The sequence below is a fragment of the Haliotis rufescens genome, unplaced genomic scaffold, assembly GCF_023055435.1.
Source record: "Haliotis rufescens isolate VD_foot unplaced genomic scaffold, xgHalRufe1.0.p SCAF_8, whole genome shotgun sequence".
NCBI classification, from domain to species: domain Eukaryota; kingdom Metazoa; phylum Mollusca; class Gastropoda; order Lepetellida; family Haliotidae; genus Haliotis; species Haliotis rufescens.
In genome coordinates, this window is record NW_025964372.1 from 22,839,837 (window position 1) to 22,858,404 (window position 18,568).

Here is an 18,568-nt window from a genome sequence, read left to right on the forward strand (position 1 = left end):
GTAAGATAAGACACATTGACGACCTTTCTTCTTATCAATCGGCCTATCTGAGGAGATGTCTAGTATATAAATACTCGTGACTGAAGTATCACTCCTTGCGGAAAACCATCTGGCCAAGGTGAGTACATTGTTTTGAAAGGCAATTCACTGGATTAGAATTGTAATTCCATAAAAAGAAATGAACATCGAATGGCCAAAACCGGAACTAAAATTGAACTTTACTGTAAAATATAAAATAGTTTAACACAACGATTATGGAATATACATGAAAATGGAAAAAAGTCACGAGGAAGTATATCGTTCACACACATCACTTTTATTAACACCAAGAAAAGGAAATGAAACGGTAAGGAAGTGACCTCAAGCAATTATTTTTCAGTTTTAATATTATTTATTTTCCAGCGTGATCTTGCACTATGAACTGTCTGACTGTTATCTGTTTGTTCGTGGGAGCCAGTTTGTCCTCGGCGCAGTAAGTGAAAAGGGTTTTTCCTTCTTTATTGGGTTGATGATTTTTGCCTAAATGTCAGGTGGGTAGAACGAACAAAATAATATTAAAAAATTCCTTTTCAAATAAAGAGTGCCGGACAGAATAAAGTATACACTCAGGTTTGATGGTGGCTAAAACTGAAACTAACAGAAATGTTTATTCGATGGTGGTGTATTTAATACGGGTATCATAGGCGATATTACACCCACCATGGCAATGAGTTTCTCATAACAGATAAGTCTAGTAATGTTTTCATAACGATTGTTCATGTTTTGCTTGAATGCAATTTTTATGTGCATTCTTTCTTTTGCTCGGCAGATTATGTTGATAAGTTAGTTATAATTGTTGTGTTTTGAAGTTTTTAAGGTACCAATCATGTAAATCAGATCTAAGTTCTCAGACTACGCTTGAAAAATATGTTGACACAGTTCGCGATAAAAATTTTGAAGACCGAGCAAACGAACATTCCGGAATGTCTAATATAGTAGTTGAGATTGTATGGCAGTGCTTCCCATGTACTGTGCAACGCCTCCTCCGTTCAAATGTCTGTCCCACGGAAGCGAGAGATGATAATTTTGACGGAATCATTCGTACGTGCAGTAACTGTAGTTCGGAATACCCCGTGTTAACGTTTTCGAGGTTGCATGATTTGAAAACACATTCCGACTGTCACTTTCATGATCTGGTAAGAGACGCTTTGATTGGTTGGATGAAAGGTCGTTCTGACGTGATCCGTAACGGGATGTCCTCAGATATTTGTTTAGCGATAGAGAGTACTAAGATCTGACTTTAATGAGATTGAAACAGTTTGCGATTGGCAGGGAAGTTACCTTAGTACATAGTTTACTTACCTTAACCCATTTCTAAAATTAATGATATTAGTGAGCTTTATCGAGTGAGTGAGGGGGATGGATGACTTGACTGGGTGGGAGGGTGAGTTTATTGGGTGAGTTAGTGTGTAGGTTGAGTTTATTGGGTGGGTGGGTGAGTTTATTTGGTGACATAGTGTGTAGGCTGATTGAGTTTATTGGGTGGGTGGGTGAGTCTATTTGGGGGTGGATGGGATGGGTGAATTTAGGGGATTAGTGAGAGGAATGGGTGTGTTTATTGGGTGGGTGTTTTTATTGAGGGCATTATATGTAAATTCCGATAACTTTCATGACAGTTTCTAAACATTTGCGTCATATTGGAATTGTTATAATATTTTCCAGAACTATCGACCTGAGGCCCTATGACATCACTGCCCAGAATCTCTTCACTGCCAATGACCTTGATAAGGACCAGGAAATGTCCCATTTGGAACTCGTCCTGTCCTTCAATGGCTTCGACTCTAACTGTACGTGTGTGTGTGTGTGTGTGTGATTGTGTGCGTGTGTGTGTGTTTTGATGACTTTGATAGTTTCCTCATTTTATAGAATTGACAAATTCAAGGAGGGGCTAAATACCTGAACAATATTTGTTTGTTTGTTGTTAAATGTCGCACTCAGCAATAATCCAGCTATGTGACGGGACTCTGTAAACAATCTAGTGTCTGGCATCAAGCACATCAGTCCACGCAATCAACCAAGTCACCACGTCTGACCACCTGATCCATTTTATAGCCCTTTACGACCAGCATAAGTTGTTCGGGGCCTATGTATCCTTACCCGGAATGCCCAGGGGATGCTTGTATGATACCACTTCCTCAATGGAAAGCAATGCTGACCAGCTCGTGTAAACTTGTCATTTGTTGCTGTTATTCGCTCGCCTCTAAACTCACCATTTTATACTTACAGTTGACGGTGTAGTATCGCGTGAGGAATATACTACGTATATCACTCACCAGAACCCCGCCATGTTTGTTCTCACGCATGCGCTGTACGACATCTACGACAGTGACAAGAACGGAGTTCTGACAGAGTATGATTACGAGCAGCTGTTCAAGTTGTGGGATGCAAACGGTGGGTGAAACTTATTCCTTTATCGTATTTAACTATAATCTTTGGATTTGAATAATGGGATTCTGTTACCGTTAAAGGCTATGATCTACGGTAAAATGCCCCTTGCTAGGTCCAGCCTGCCCTTCTGTCAAATTATAGAAGTAACATTAACTGATTGATTGATGACGTCGAGCGTCTACCTTTACTGCGGAAGGTCGGTGGTTCGATCCCCGGCCGTGTTATACCAAACGACGTTAAGAAGACGGTACTTGTTGTTTCCCCGCATAGGGCTTGTCTTTAAGGGGCTAAAAAAAGAACAGGCCGGCTTGGAGTCAGTATACTGTGTCTGTGTGGGGTATTCACGTCGCTATATTATCTGTAACGCAACCTTTAGACTCCATTCACTTCACTGGTGTTCGATTATTTCAGAAAATGGAATTGTGAGCGAGTTGGAGTTTGTTCACTGGTGGACAGTTGTAAGTAGTGATTCGTTCTATTGGAACATTTTCAGTGGATAAAACCCAAACACCATGCACACTCGAAAATATAGTTATCCTTAGTTAAGCGGGTAAAATAATAATTCTGATTGCGGTGTCAAGGCTATAAAATTCCATTATAAACAATATTATAGAGTTAATGAGGCTTCAAGGTAGGCGACAAAGAGATATTTTTAGCATAAGCTTTAGTGCTAAATTTTGTACAATTTTGATTCTGAGTGAGTTGGGGTTTACGCCACTTTGAACCTTATTCCAGTTTTTTCGCGCCGTAACAGCTTAATGTGAGAGGAAAGCCCGACGTGATGCAGGTCTTAGACGTTTACCACTTTGGTGAAACCCACGAGCACTGGTATGGTGCTGACAAACCTAGAACCAAGATCGGAGCGAATTGGATTTCGAACACATCATCATATGTTTCTGGCCTGTCAAAGGGACGCAACTCTGCACGGCGAATTGCAGCGTCATGGACGACTTTGTTGTTGCCTTTGTTTCTGAAAACTCATGTGTCACATGTCTTAAACTTGTTTTTATACAATCTCATTAAAATCAGATCTTAGTTCTCGCTATCGTTAAACAAAGATCTGAGGACATCACATTACGGGTCACGTCAAAACAACCTTTCATCCAACCAATCAGAGCGTCGCTTACCAGATCATGAAATTGACGACGTAAGGTGTTTTCTAATCATGCAGCCTCGAAATATTTAACTGAGGGTAATCCGAACGACAGTTACGGGTTTTATGATTATATCCATACAATCAAGCCCATCTATAAGCCATTCCAGAATGTTCTTTTTGTCAGTTCTAAATTTTCTAATCAAGAATACGTCAAAATATGTTTCGAAGCGCAGTTGCCAGTTTGAAACTTGTGTCGTAAAGCTCGAGAAAGCTGCCTTCTGATTGGCTAATGTCGATTTCTTGTCAGTCATTGGTCGGTTAAAGTTCGCGAAAGGTCGTTCTGACGTGAGCGGTAATGGGATGTCCTGAGATCTTTGTTTGGCGGTAGCAAAAACTAAGATCTAATTTTAATGAGATTGTTTTTTATATTACCTGTTTTTGTATGTAATCCCTTCTGTTTTGTATTTCCGAGCAGACACTGACGTCACTTGATCACCTTCATCACCCGGACGCCACTTTCGCTCCATCCCCGGCCACCAAGTAGGTCCACCAAGTGACCAGAGCTGGCAACACGCAGTGTTGTCGTGATGGAAGGACAATCGTTGTAATAAAAACAATTAAACACATAAAATAGAAGTTTACTCTTTGAGACATCCATGGGCAATATCCTGCCCTGTGACCCAGTGTGTGGATGACCTGGTGTTATGCTGCATTATTCGTCGTTCTTGTGTCCTGTCCGTTGCAAGCATTTACATGCTTGATAGTCCCGGGATATACCGAATGTTGACTAAATGCTTACTTTGTAAGCAGCCTAACTTTCCACAGCTATTCTCTGTCTTGTTTGAATTGTTGAAAGTTGTGACTGACAAACAAGACACTGACTGGTCACTGAAGGGACATCGACACCTATATAGACTGGACAACTTCGAAGTATTCCATTTCGAATGTTGGTTAAAAGACAAAGCGAGAGCGAGATAATTTGAAAATTGGTGGTTTTACTGTGAATGCATCTTTCTCCATGCCTACACGTATAATGAATTTTTTATATGAAATCGAATAGGTGAGATTAAACATCACGTTTCGCATTCTCACTACTGAGCGAAATATACAATTATTTGACAATGCGAGATATTTTATATGTGTCAAACTGTCTCTGTGAACGTATAGTTTTATTTTTTAGACACAAGATTGCCGATGGTGGCCGAATATCGCGTTCTCATAAACGGGCACTTATACTTTTTACTCTAGTACCAATAGGTTGAAATTGCGAAAATGCCCAAAACGTGGGTCGATGCTCATGATGTCAATCACTGGATTGTCTGGCCCAGCCTCGATTATTTACAGACCGCCGTCATATAGCTGCATTATTGCTGAGAGCGGCGTTAAACAGCAAATAAACAAACAAAAGCAATACATTGCTTTCCGAATGATATGTCAGCAGTTTTGTATTTATACTGCTCCCCTCTTGTCCACAAAAGTCCTGATTTCCTCTTACCAGTTAATGTGCGTGCGTGCGTGCGTGCGTGCATGCGTGCGTGTATTCTGCACTGCACAATCTTTATATACAAATGTACTATATTTCGTAGTACGCACGCAAGCCCACACGCCCACACGCCCGCACGCCCGCACGCACACACACATTGATTTTGGAGCGTTCCGTAAAATGTATGTATGTATGTATGTATGTATGTATGTATGTATGTATGTATGTATGTATGTATGTATGTATGTATGTATGTATGTATGTATGTATGTATGTATGTATGTATGTATGTATGTCCCGTGTTTTATATTGTCATGTATGTCCCATGTACGAGGGCTGGCAGAAAAGTTCTAAGCCTAAGTGGCTCAATCTCAATCGGATTGTAACAAATTTTGCCACCAACAAGTACAATCATTAAACGAATCATAGACATAAGAACTGCAACTGTAGTGTTATTATTGTCTTTGTACCAGACCATCTTGTGAACCCACCCATTGAAATCAAAAGAGATGGCTATAATGGCTATAAAACTGGCTATAGGGCAGTCATCAAGTACCTGCAACTGAAAGGGCTAGCTCCAACACAGATACATGCTGACATGGTCTCAACTTTAGGGGATGATACCCCTTCCTTTTCCACTGTAAAGAAGTGGGCTGCGGAATTCAAGCGTGGCAGAGAGAGCCTTGACGATGACCCGCGTCCAGGAAGGCCTTCAACAGCAACCATTCCGGAAAACATTACCCGGGTGCATGACATGGTGATGGCTGATCGACGATTAACCACTCGACATATTGCCAGTGTTGTGGGCATCTCTCATGAGAGGGTTGAGCACATTATCACCAACGAGTTGGGAATGACAAAAGTTTCTGCAAGATGGGTGCCAAAGCTCTTGACAGCGGATCAGAAACGTGTCAGATTCCTGACGTCCCGTGACAACTTATGCCGTTTTGAAGCAGATCCCGATGAATTTTTGGCCCGATTTGTAACCGTGGATGAGATCTGGATTCATCACTTTCAACCAGAAACCAAAATTCAGTCTAAACAATGGAAGCATCCGGATTCACCAGCCCCCCCAAAAGCCAAGTCGGTTCCTTCTGCTGGAAAGGTGATGGCTTCAGTCTTTTGGGATTCCAAGGGTATTCTGCTGATTGACTATCTTGAAAAAGGCCAGACTATCAATGGAATGTATTATGCTGACCTACTGCGACAGTTGCGTGAAGCTGTCAAAGCTAAGCGACGGGGAATGCTCACAAATCGGTGGTTGCCATGTCAGCGATCCATGATTGTGGCTTCAAACTCATTGACCATCCCCCTTACTCACCCGATTTGGCCCCGTCAGACTTCCACCTGTTTCCCAAAATGAAAAAGGAACTAGCCGGTCGCCATTTTCCTAGTAATGATGACGTCATTTCCGCTGTGAATGACTTTTTAAGGGTGGCTGAAGAAAATTTCTTCTTGACCGGCATCTAGGCCTTGCAGCATCGCTGGCAAAAGTGTGTAAACGTGGAAGGGGACTATGTGGAAAAATAAATGAAAACCATCGACTTGGTACGGGTCTTCCACAGTTAGGGTTAGAACTCTTCAACCAGCCCTCGTATTTATATATATTGTCACCCCTACACGTATGAATCATAGAATAGAGGTGACAATAATTGTGAGCATGGGTACATGTAATGAAATGGCAAAGACGTTTTAGTTTAGTTCCTGTCGCTCTGGTTTTTATCTAAGATAAGTCCTATTGACGACCTTTGTTCTTATCAATCGGCCTATCCGAGGAGAATGTCTATATAAATACTCGTGACTGAAGTATCACTCCTTGCAGAAAACCATCTGGCCAAGGTGAGTACATTGTTTTGAAAGGCGATTCACTGGATTAGAATTGTAATTCCATAAAAAGAAATGAACATCGTATGGCCAAAAAACGGAATTAAAATTAAACTTTACTGTAAAATATAAAATGGTTTAACACAACGATTATGAAATATACATGAAAATAGAAAAAGGTCACGAGGAAGTATATCGTTCACACATATCACTTTTATTAACACCAAGAAAAGGAAATGAAACGGTAATGAGGTGACCTCAAGCAATTATTTTTCAGTTTAAATAATATTTATTTTCCAGCGTGATCTTGCACAATGAACTGTCTGACTGTTATCTGTTTGTTCGTGGGAGCCAGTTTGTCTTCGGCTCAGTAAGTAAAACGGTTTTTCCTTCTTTTTGGGGTTGATGATTTTTGCCTAAATGTCAGGTGGGCAGAACGAACAAAATAATATTAAAAGAAAATCCTTTTCAAATAAAGAGTGCCGGACAGAATAAAGTATACATCCAGGTTTGATGGTGGCTAAAACTGAAACTAACAGAAATGTTTATTCGATGGTGGTGTATTTAATACGGGTATCATAGGCGATATTACACCCGCCATGGCAATGAGTTTCTCACAACAGATAAGTCTAGTAATGTTTTCATAACGGTTGTAATGCTTTGCTTGAATGCAATTTTAGTGTGTATACTTTCTTTTGCTCGGCAGTGTATGTTGATTAGTTGGTTATAATTGTTGTGTTTTGAAGTTTTTAAGATACCAATCTCATTAAAATCAGATCTAAGTTCTCGTTGCCGCTAAACAACGATCTGAGGACATATCATTACGGGTCACGTCAGAACGACCTTTCGCGAACTTTGACCGACCACTGAAATGACAAACATTCGGTTCAACCTGGCGACTTCCATTTCAGACTTAGCTTGAAAAATATGTTGACACAGTTCTCCATTAAAATGTTGAAAGCTGAAGAAACGAACATTCCGGAATGTCTAATATATGGTTGAGATTGTATGACAGTGCTTTCCAAGTACCGTGTAACGCCTAACAGTAACTGTCGTTCGGAATACCCCGTGTTAACGTTTTCGAGGTTGCATGATTTGAAAACACATTCCGACTGTCACTTTCATGATCTGGTAAGCGACGCTTTGATTGGTTGGATGAAAGGTCGTTCCGCCGTGACCCGTAATTGGATGTCCTCAGATATTTGTTTAGCGATAGAGAGAACTAAGATCTGACTTTAATGAGATTGGAACAGTTTGCGATTGGCAGAGAAGTTACCTTAGTACATAGTTTACTTACCTTAACCCATTTCTAAAATTATTGATATTAGTGAGCTTTATCGAGAGAGTGAGAGGGATGGATGACTTGACTGGGTGGGAGGGTGAGTTTATTAGGTGAGTTAGTGTGTAGGTTGTGTTTATTGGGTGGGTGGGTGAGTTTATTTGGTGACATAGTGTGTAGGCTGATTGAGTTTATTGGGTGGGTGGGTGAGTCTATTTGGGGGTGGATGGGATGGGTGAATTTAGGGGATTAGTGAGAGGAATTGGTGAGTTTATTGGGTGGGTGTTTTTATTGAGTGCATAATATGTGAATTTGATAACTTTCATGACAGTTTCTAAACATTTGCGTCATATTGGAATTGTTATAATATTTTCCAGAACTATCGACCTGAGGCCCTATGACATCACTGCCCAGAATCTCTTCACTGCCAATGACATTGATAAGGACAAGGAAATGTCCCATTCTGAACTCGTGCTGTCCTTCAATGGCTACGACTCTAACTGTACGTGTACTCGTGTGTGCGTGATTGTGTGTGTGTGTGTGTGTGTGTGTGTGTATGTGTTTTGATGACTTTGATAGTTTCCTTATTTTATAGAATTGACAAATTCAAGGTGTGTGTGTGTGTGTGTGTGTGTGTGTGTGTGTGTGAGAGAGAGAGAGAGAGAGAGAGAGAGAGAGTGTGTGTGTGTGTGTGTGTGTGTGTGTGTGTGTGTGTGTGTGTGTGTGGCTAAATACCTGAATAATATTGTGTTTTTTTTGTCGCACTCAGCAATAATCCAGCTATGTGACGGGACTCTGTTAACAATCTAGTGTCTGGCATCATGCACATCAGTCCACGCAATCAACCCAGTCACCACGTCTGACCACCTGATCCATTTAGTCGCCCTTTACGACCAGCATAAGTTGTTCGGGGCCTATGTATCCTTACCCGGAATCCCCAGGGGGTGCTTGTATAATACCTCTTCCTAGGGTAAACTTGCCATTTGTTGCTGTTATTCGCTCGTCTCTAAACTTACCATTATATACTTACAGTCGACGGTGTAGTATCGCGTGAGGAATATACTACGTATACCACTCACCAGTTACCCGCCATGTTTGTTCTCACGCATGCGCTGTACGACATCTACGACAGTGACAAGAACGGAGTTCTGACAGAGTATGATTACGAGCAGCTGTTCAAGTTGTGGGATGCAAACGGTGGGTTAAACTTATTCCTTTATCGTATTTAACTATAATCTTTGGATTTGAATAATGGGATTCTGATACCGTTAAAGGCTATGATCCACGGTATAATGCCCCTTGCTAGGTCCAGCGGGCCCTCCTGTCAAATTATAGAAGTAACATCAACTGATTGAATGATGACGTCGAGCGTCTACCTCTACAGCGGAAGGTCGGTGGTTCGATCCCCGGCCATGTCATACCAAACGACGTGAAGAAGACGGCACTTGTTGTTTCCCTGCATAGGGCTCGTCATTAAGGGGCTAAAACAAGGACAGGTCGCACTGGAGTCAGTATACTGTGTCTGTGTGGGGTATTCACGTCGCTATATGATCTGTAACGCAACCTTTAGACCCCAATCACCTCACTGGTGTTCTATTGTTTCAGAAAATGGAATTGTGAGCGAGTTGGAGTTTGTTCACTGGTGGACAGTTGTAAGTAGTGATTCGTTCTATTGGAACATTTTCAGTGGATAAAACCAAACACCGTGAACACTCGAAAATATAGTTATCTTTTAAATTAGTTAAACGGGGGAAAATAATAACTCCGATTGCGGTGTCAAGGCCATAAAATTACATCATAAACAATATTTTAGAGTTAATGTGGCTTCAAGGTAGGCGACCAAGAGATATTTTTAGCATTAGCTTTAGTGATAAATTTTGTACAATTTTGATTCTGAGTGAGTTAGGGTTTCCGCCGCTTTGAACCTTATTCCAGTTATTTCACGGTGTGTCAGCTTAATGTGAGAGGAAAGCCCGACGTGATGCAGGTCTTAGACGTTTACCATTTTGGTGAAACCCACGAGCACTGGTATGGTGCTGACAAACCTAGAACCAAGATCGGGAGGAAATGGATTTCGAACCCACCATCATATGTTTCTGGCGTATCAAAGGGACGCAACTCTGCACGGCGAATTGCGGCGCCATGGACGACTTTGTTTCTGAAAACTCAGTATCACATGTCTTTAACTCGTTTTTATATTACCTGTTTTTGTATGTAATCCATTATGTTTTGTATGTCCGAGCAGACACTGACGTCACTTGATCACCTTCATCACCCTGACGCCACTTTCGCTCCATCCCCGGCCACCAAGTAGGTCACGTGACCAGAGCTGGCAGCACGCAGCGCTGTCGTGATGGAAGGACAATCGTTGCAATAAAAACAATTAAACACATAAAAAAGAAGTTTACTCTTTGAGACATCCATGAGCAATATCCTGGCGTCATACTGCATTATTCGTCGTTCTTGTGTCCTATCCGTTGCAAGCATTTACATGCGTGATAGTTTTATCCCGGAAGAAACCGAATGTTGACTGAACGGGACACAGAGGAGACACTGACCGGACACTGAAGCAACACTGACGGGACACTGACGTGAAACTAAGAGCACATTGACGGGACACTGACAAAACAGCTGGACACTGATGAGAAACTGACGAAACCGCTTGACATTAACGGACACTGACGAGAAACAGCTTAGACACAACTGGACACTGACTGACCACGGACAAGACACTGACGGGACACTGATCGGACACTGACGGAACACTGACGGAACATTGACGGGACACAGAGGTGACACTGACCGCACACTGACGGCACATTGACGGGACATAGACGAGACACTGACCGGACACTGACGGAACATTGACGGACACTGACGAGACACAGCTTAGACACAACTGGCCACCGACGGGACAAAGACTGGGGCACTAACTAGACTATACCGGGACGCTGACACAGCTCAGCTACACAGGGGAGACTGGAGGAGCACTAAAGGGGCATTGGCGGGATACAAGCAAGACACCGACAGTAGATTAAATGGACAAAGACGGGTCATTGACAGGGCATGACGGGGTACCAACGTGGCATTGACAGCGCATTGGCAACAGGATATTGACGGGACTCTGACAGCACACTAACGGAGACAATAGGACATTGACGGGACTTTGACAGCACATTAACGGAGACAACAGTACATTGATGGGACTCTGAAAGCACATTAACGGAGACAACAGGACATTGACGGGACTCTGACAGCACATTAACGGGGACAACAGGACATTGACGGGACTCTGACAACACATTAACGGAGACAATAGGACATTGACGGGACTCTGACAGCACACTAACGGAGACAATAGGACATTGACGGGACTCTGGCAGCACACTAACTGAGACAACAGGACATTGACGGGACTCTGACAGCACATTAACGGAGACAACAGGACATTGACGGGACTCTGACAGCACACAACTCGACATTGTAATCACTTCGCTGCACACGCCTTAACACACATTTGAAACTTGACTCACATTTCATTATACAACGCAATGACGATGTTATCAAATAATGTCAGAATATAACCTTCTAATGATAATGCTTGACTTTTTAAAGCATGTGACCTTGTGCAGCCAGCTGGGTAAGTTTGGAAAGTGATAGGTTTGTCACGACATTCACACAGTAATTAAGGCGAATGCTATAAGGCCTGTGGTACGTGTTGTTTAGTATCTTGTTTGTTTGCTTGTTGTTTACCACCGCACTCAGCAATTTTACAGCAATATGATGGCGGCCCGTAAATCGATTCTGGACTAGACAAAGACAGGATTGATATTCCCACGCATTTGGGGTACGATGGCACTCACAGCCAGTTACTGATGAGTTTCTTATCATGTCGTGAAAGCATTTTTTTTTTAAAGTTAGTTTAACATCTGTGTGATTACACACATAAGGAGCGCCCTATCAAATAGGATAGATAGCGTCGCCCATTGTAATGACCCATTGCAATGATGACATTATTACAAAATTTTAACTCAATTTCATTGTTCACTCATACACATACAATTCTTTAAGTTTCATTAATATTTCAATGTTAATAAGCTTAAATTCAGCGTCATAATGATCTGGCTCACGGTCGCTTGTGTGCTACTTGGTTCTTCTCGATGTTTTACCCAGAACGTAAAATACAATTACAGCGAAACCCCTGTATCCCTGACACCTCGCATTCCGGACATTACTACAAAGGGACACTATTAAATAATTCTGGAAATTGCCTAACCCGGGATGATTATTTGGAATAGTTCAGATTAACGTATGATGGGCTGGTAATGGCACAGTTCAGTCTGTATTAACGGAGGACTAGGCTGGGAATGGGACGGTTCAGTCCGCATTAACGGAGGACAAGGCTGGGAATGGGACAGTTCAGTCCACAATAACGAAGAACCAGACTTGAAGTGAGTGAGTGAGTGAGTGAGTTTGGTTTTACGCCGCTTTTAACAATATTCCAGCAATATCACGGCGACACGGGCTTCACACATTGTACCCATGTCGGGGTTCGAACCCGGGTCTTCGGCGTTACGAGCGAACGCTTTAACCACTAGGCTACCCGACCGCCCCACTAGGCTTGGAATGGGATGGTTCAGTCAACGGTAACAATGGGACTAGGTTTGGAATGAGATAGTTCAGTCCACAATAACGAAGAACTAGGCTGGGAATGGGACGGTTCAGTCAACAATAACAATGGGACTAGGCTGGGAATGGGACGGTTCAGTCCACAATAACGAAGAACTAGGCTGGGAATGGGACGGTTCAGTCAACAATAACAATGGGACTAGGCTGGGAATGGGACGGTTCAGTCCACAATATCGAAGAACAAGGCTGGGAATGGGACGGTTCAGTCCGCATTAAAGGAGAACTAGGTTTGGAATGGGACGGTTTAGTCAACAATAACAATGGGACTAGCAACAAATAACGAGGAACTAGGCTGGGAATGGGACGGCTCAGTCCGCAATAATGGGGAACTACATGTAGGATGGGAATGGGATGGTTCAGTCCACAATAATGGGGGACTGGGAATGGGATGGTTCAGTCCACAATAACGAAGAACTAGGCTGGGAATGGGACAGTTCAGTCCATAATAATTGGGGACTAGGCTGGGAATGGGACGGTCCAGTCCACAATAACGAAGAACTAGGCTGGGAAGGGGACGGTTCAGTCCGCAATAATGGTTGACTAGGCTTGGAATGGGACGATTCAGTCCATAATACCGGGGGACTAGGCTGGGAAGGGGATGGTTCAGTCCACAATAATGGGGGACTAGGATGGGAATGGGACGGTTCAGTCGGTAATACCGGGGGACTAGGCTGGGATTGGGACGGTTCAGTCAACAATAACAAGAGGACTAGGCTAAGAATGGGACTGTTCAGTTAACAAAAACAAGGGGACTAGGCTGGGAATGGGATGGTTCAATCTAGAATCACTGAGGACTGGACTTGGTGTGGGACGGTTCAGTCAACAATATCCAGGAGAATAGTCTGGGAATGGGACGGGATGGTTCAGTCCGCAATAATGGGGGACTAAGCTGGGAATGGGACAGTTCAGTCGGTAATACCGGGGGACTAGGCTGGGATTGGGACGGTGCAGTCAACAATAACAAGAGGACTAGGCTGGGATTGGGATGGTTCAGTCAACAATAACAAGTGGACAAGGCTGGGAATGGGACGGTTCAATCTAAAATCACTGAGGACTGGACTTGGTGTGGGACAGTTCAGTCAACAATATCCAGGGGAATAGGCTGGAAATGGGACGGGATGGTTCAGTCCGCAATAATGGGGGACTAGGCAGGGAATGGGACGGTTCAGTTCACAAAAACAAGGGGACTAGGTTGGGAATGGGACGGTTCAATCCAGAATCACCGAGGACTGGACTTGGTGTGGGACGATTCAGTCAACAATATCCAGGGGAATAGGCTGGGAATGGGACGGTTCAGTCCGCAATCACTAATGACTAGGCTTGGTGTGGGACGGTTCAATCCACAATCACTGAGGACTAGGCTTGGCGTGGGATGAATCAGTCCACAATCACTGAGGACTAGGCTTGGTGTGGGACGGTTCAGTCCACAATAACAATGGGACTAGCAACAAATAACGAGGAACTAGGCTTGGCGTGGGATGAATCAGTCCACAATCACTAAAGACTAGGCTGGGAATGGGACGGTTATATCCGCAATCACTGAGGACTAGGCTTGGTGTGGGACGGTCCAGTCCACAATAACAATGGGACTAGGCTGGAAATGGGACGGTTCAGTCCACAATAACTGAGGACTAGGCCGGGAATGGGACGGTTCAGTGCGCAATCACTGAGGACTAGGCTTGGTATGGGACGGTGCAGTCCGCAATAACAAGGGGACCAGGCTAGAAATGGGGCGGTTCAGTCCACAATAACGATGGGACTAGGCTGGAAATGGGACGGTTCAGTCCACAATAACTGAGGCCCAGGCTTGGTGTGGTACGGTTCAGTCCGCAATAACAAGGGGACTAGGCTAGGAATGGAACGGTTCAGTCCACAATAACGAAGAACTAGCCAGGGAATGGGACGGTTCAGTCCATAGTCACCGAGGACTGGGCTGGGAATGGGACGGTTCAGTCTACAATTACTGAGGACTAGGCTGGGAATGGGACGGTTCAGTCCGCAATAACAGACAGTTATTAACTATTGCCCACACAACCAAGAGAAAATGTCTCACGCATTGCACGGAATACAAAGTCAAGACCGAGAAACAATGTCTCACGCATTGCACGTAATACAAAGTCAAGACCAAGAGACAATGTCATACACATTGCACGTAATACAAAGTCAAGACCAAGAGACAATGTCTCACACATTGCACGTAATACAAAGTCAAGACCAAGAGACAATGTCTCACACATTGCACGTAATACAAAGTCAAGACCAAGAGACAATGTCTCACACATTGCACGTAATACAAAGTCAAGACCAAGAAACAACGTCTCACACATTGCACGTAATACAAAGTCAAGACCAAGAGACAATGTCTCACACATTGCACGTAATACAAAGTCAAGACCAAGAAACAACGTCTCACACATTGCCCGTAATACAAAGTCAAGACCAAGAGACAATGTCTCACACAACATTTTACACATTGCACGTTATGCACTGTCAAGACCAAGAGACAATGTCTCACACAGCGTCTCACACATTGCCCGTAATACAAAGTCAAGACCAAGAGACAATGTCTCACACATTGCACGTAATGCACTGTCAAGAACAAGAAACAATGTCTCACACATTGCACGTAATACAAGTGAGTGAGTGAGGTTTTACGCCGCTTTTAGCAATATTCCAGCAATATCACGGCGGGGGACACCAGAAATGCACGTAATACAAAGTCAAGACCAAAAGACAATGTCACACACATTGCACGTAATGCACTGTCACGCAAAAGAAAGTATACACCCATGTTTCATTGTAACTACAGATAAACAAACAAGAAAGTTATTTGATGGTGATGTTTTTGGTACCCATTTCAAAGTTTTGGACCTTACACTGTATCTGCGACCTAGTAACGTTTGGATAACGTTTGTATGTTGTGGTCAAATCCCAATTATTATGTGTATTATGTGCCCGGCAGTTTACAAAGTGTAGACAAAGACTGGGCTCAGACCTTTGAGGATAGACTCTCGCCTTAATGTCGTTTCACTGAATGAAATAGTCTGTAATTCAATGACAAATACCTTCTCCAACGAAAGTCACATCTGTCATGTGAACGTTGTTATTAAAAAAAGTTCCATATAGAAACATCAATGGCATGTGTTGGAAATATGACGAAACAATAAATGATAAAGTTAAAATACAAACTCTTATTGGATTGACCTCAGATCATATAACAACGCACCAAAACTTCTATTCGATGCCAGTGATCTCCTGGGCAGAAATCCATCTCTCATTTCAGGCATACGATTCCAATTCTAAGTTTTGTAATATTTCTCCGTTTAACCGCGAAAGAAAAGAATTCTTTTATCCTTATACGATTCTATGGTCTAATGGGAAAGCGTCCACCCGGAGAGCGGAAGGGTCGGGGTTCTATCCCCGGTCGCGTCATATGAACAGACGTTAAAAGATTATACTTGTTGTTACCCTGTCTGGCGCTCGGCATTAAGGGGCTAAAGCAAGGTCTGGTCGGCTTGGAGTCATACATATTGGTCTGAGTAGGGTATTCATGTTAAACTACAACATGGTATCTCAGTGGGCTAGCACTATAAATCGGCCTCAGTCCGGACTAGTACAAGCAGCCACACGCACGCACGCACGCACGCACGCACGCACGCACGCACGCACGCACGCACGTACATCGCTATATAAGTGCAATGAACACAGACGAAATTTGAGCCAATACGCGATGTCAACGTCAAATATCAAATGTCAGCTTTATGAAACGATTCAAATCTATTTCTTTACCTCCTCGACGTTTCGGTATAGATCCTTATACCGTTGTCAAGACTTGCTTGACAACGGTATAAGGATCTATACCAAAACGTCGCCTTTACAGTAATTAAAGTAGTTATTATCCATAAATTGTGTCTACTTCGTCGAATAGCTAACTCTCAAATTTTCAACGCCGCACTCAGCAATATTCCAGCTATATGACGGCGGTCTGTAAACAAATCGAGTCTGGACCAGACAATCAAGTGATTAATATCATGAGCATCGATCCACGAAATTTGGTCCGCGAGTCGACCACCCGATCCCATTAGTCACCTTTTACAGCAAGCATGGGTTGCTGAAGATCTTTTCTTTTTCCTGATCTTCACGAGTGAGTGAGTGAGTGAGTGAGTGAGTGAGTGAGTGAGTGAGTGAGTATATTGAATGAGTATATTTAGTCAAGCGCCCCGTAATATAAATGAAATGTTTTCAAATCGGCCTTAAACAAAGATCATACATTCGGTGATAACGTTGGCCGAATGAACACCCAGTGGTCACATTGGCTGCTTAGCTTAGCAAGGAAACTCTCGGTTATCCTCCCAAGTTGGCGGTGGGGTAGCGTTCGCTCGTTAGCGAAGGGCCGGGTTCGATACACTCATTCACTCAATTACGTATGTACATAATAAAGACTAGGTAGATTTTTACGTAGTTTGGTCCAAGATAAATGCCACTCTCAGTTTACTTTCAATTTAAAACTGTTGTACGTCAACACTTAAAAAGGGAAAATTACCAGCGAGTTTACCATGATATGTGTGAAGAAAATAGTTAATTCGGAATTGTATGAATTTGTTAAAAGTATAGTTCAAATCAATGAACATTCTGTAGGACCCGTGAAGGTCCGGAGTAGAATAGATCTTCAGCAACCCATGCTTTCCGTAAAAGGTGACTATACTTGTCGTAAAAAAGCGACTAACGGGATTGGGTGGTCAGGCTCGCTGACTTGGTTGATGCATGTCGTCGACCCCACATTGCGAGGATCGATGCTCATGATGTCAATCACTGGATTGTCTGGACCAGACTCGATTTTTTACAGACCGCCGTCATATAGCTGGAATATATCTGAGTGCGGCGTTAAACAACAAACAAACAAACACACATTCTGTAGAAATCCCGTGTAGGGGCCCTCGTTAGCAAACCTAATACCACTACAATTTGAGCGAGTTGGTTTTAACACCGCTTCGAACAGTATTCCATTTATATCACAATGTGAGCTTGAAGGGGGAGGAAAGCCAGACGTGGTGCAGATCTCAGACGTTTACCACATAGGTGAAACGCAAGAGCACGGGTATGGTGCGGAACATAATCGGGGCGAACCGAGATTCGAACCCACAATCATAGGTTTCTGGCGTGCCCAAGGGACGCAACTCTGCACAGAGAATTGCGGCGCCTAAGACGACTTGACCATCTGTTTCCCACCCATTAATGAACAATCTGCAGAAAGACTTTAGGTACAGGGCCGTCATCAGGGAACCTAACACACTAAATAAATAGAAAATAGATACATGATTACCTGTTATTTGAAATTACTTTTGCTATTCCGAAAGGGTGACAATTTTAAAGTTACAGGTATAGTTTAAAATATATTTTATTCACAAGCTGTTAAACATTGAGTGTTGTGTCGTCTTAAATCATACATACTCATCATATACTCTGTTACGTCAAATGTCAAGACCTAAAGCAGTATCCACGGGGTTTCAAAGAAATATTCAATCGCATATGAGTGATAGACAAAGAAAGTGTTCGGTTACATCACAAGAAGCAATTCATTAGTCCGTGGCGTAACCGGTACGATCTTCACGTGCGCGTTGGTTGCGTTTGGGCGATGGGAACAGATCGTAAGTCGAGGATGTTTTTCACACGGGTGGTTGATCATATGAGTAACGTTCCCAACGCCGATTTTATTATTTGTTTGTTTGTTGTTTAACGTCGTACGCCGTATATTCCAGCTATATGACTG

The 18,568-nt window shown here is 43.0% G+C and overlaps 2 protein-coding genes across 2 annotated transcripts; both read left to right on the plus strand.

Moving 5' to 3' along the window:
* Window positions 1–30: 30 nt before the first annotated feature.
* On the plus strand, window positions 31–4,159 carry LOC124139318. The gene is made up of 6 exons (XM_046506309.2): window positions 31–118; window positions 403–472; window positions 1,702–1,826; window positions 2,266–2,430; window positions 2,839–2,885; window positions 3,999–4,159. Exons 2-6 carry the CDS (start codon window positions 417–419, stop codon window positions 4,065–4,067), a joined length of 462 nt encoding a protein of 153 aa, XP_046362265.1. The 5' UTR covers window positions 31–118; window positions 403–416; the 3' UTR covers window positions 4,068–4,159.
* A 2,600-nt stretch (window positions 4,160–6,759) lies between these two features.
* Window positions 6,760–10,508, plus strand: LOC124139359. Its single transcript, XM_046506362.2, has 6 exons — window positions 6,760–6,845; window positions 7,131–7,200; window positions 8,487–8,611; window positions 9,142–9,306; window positions 9,715–9,761; window positions 10,355–10,508. The coding sequence occupies exons 2-6, from the start codon at window positions 7,145–7,147 to the stop codon at window positions 10,421–10,423; spliced, it is 462 nt and encodes a 153-aa protein (XP_046362318.2). The 5' UTR covers window positions 6,760–6,845; window positions 7,131–7,144; the 3' UTR covers window positions 10,424–10,508.
* Window positions 10,509–18,568: the final 8,060 nt, after the last annotated feature.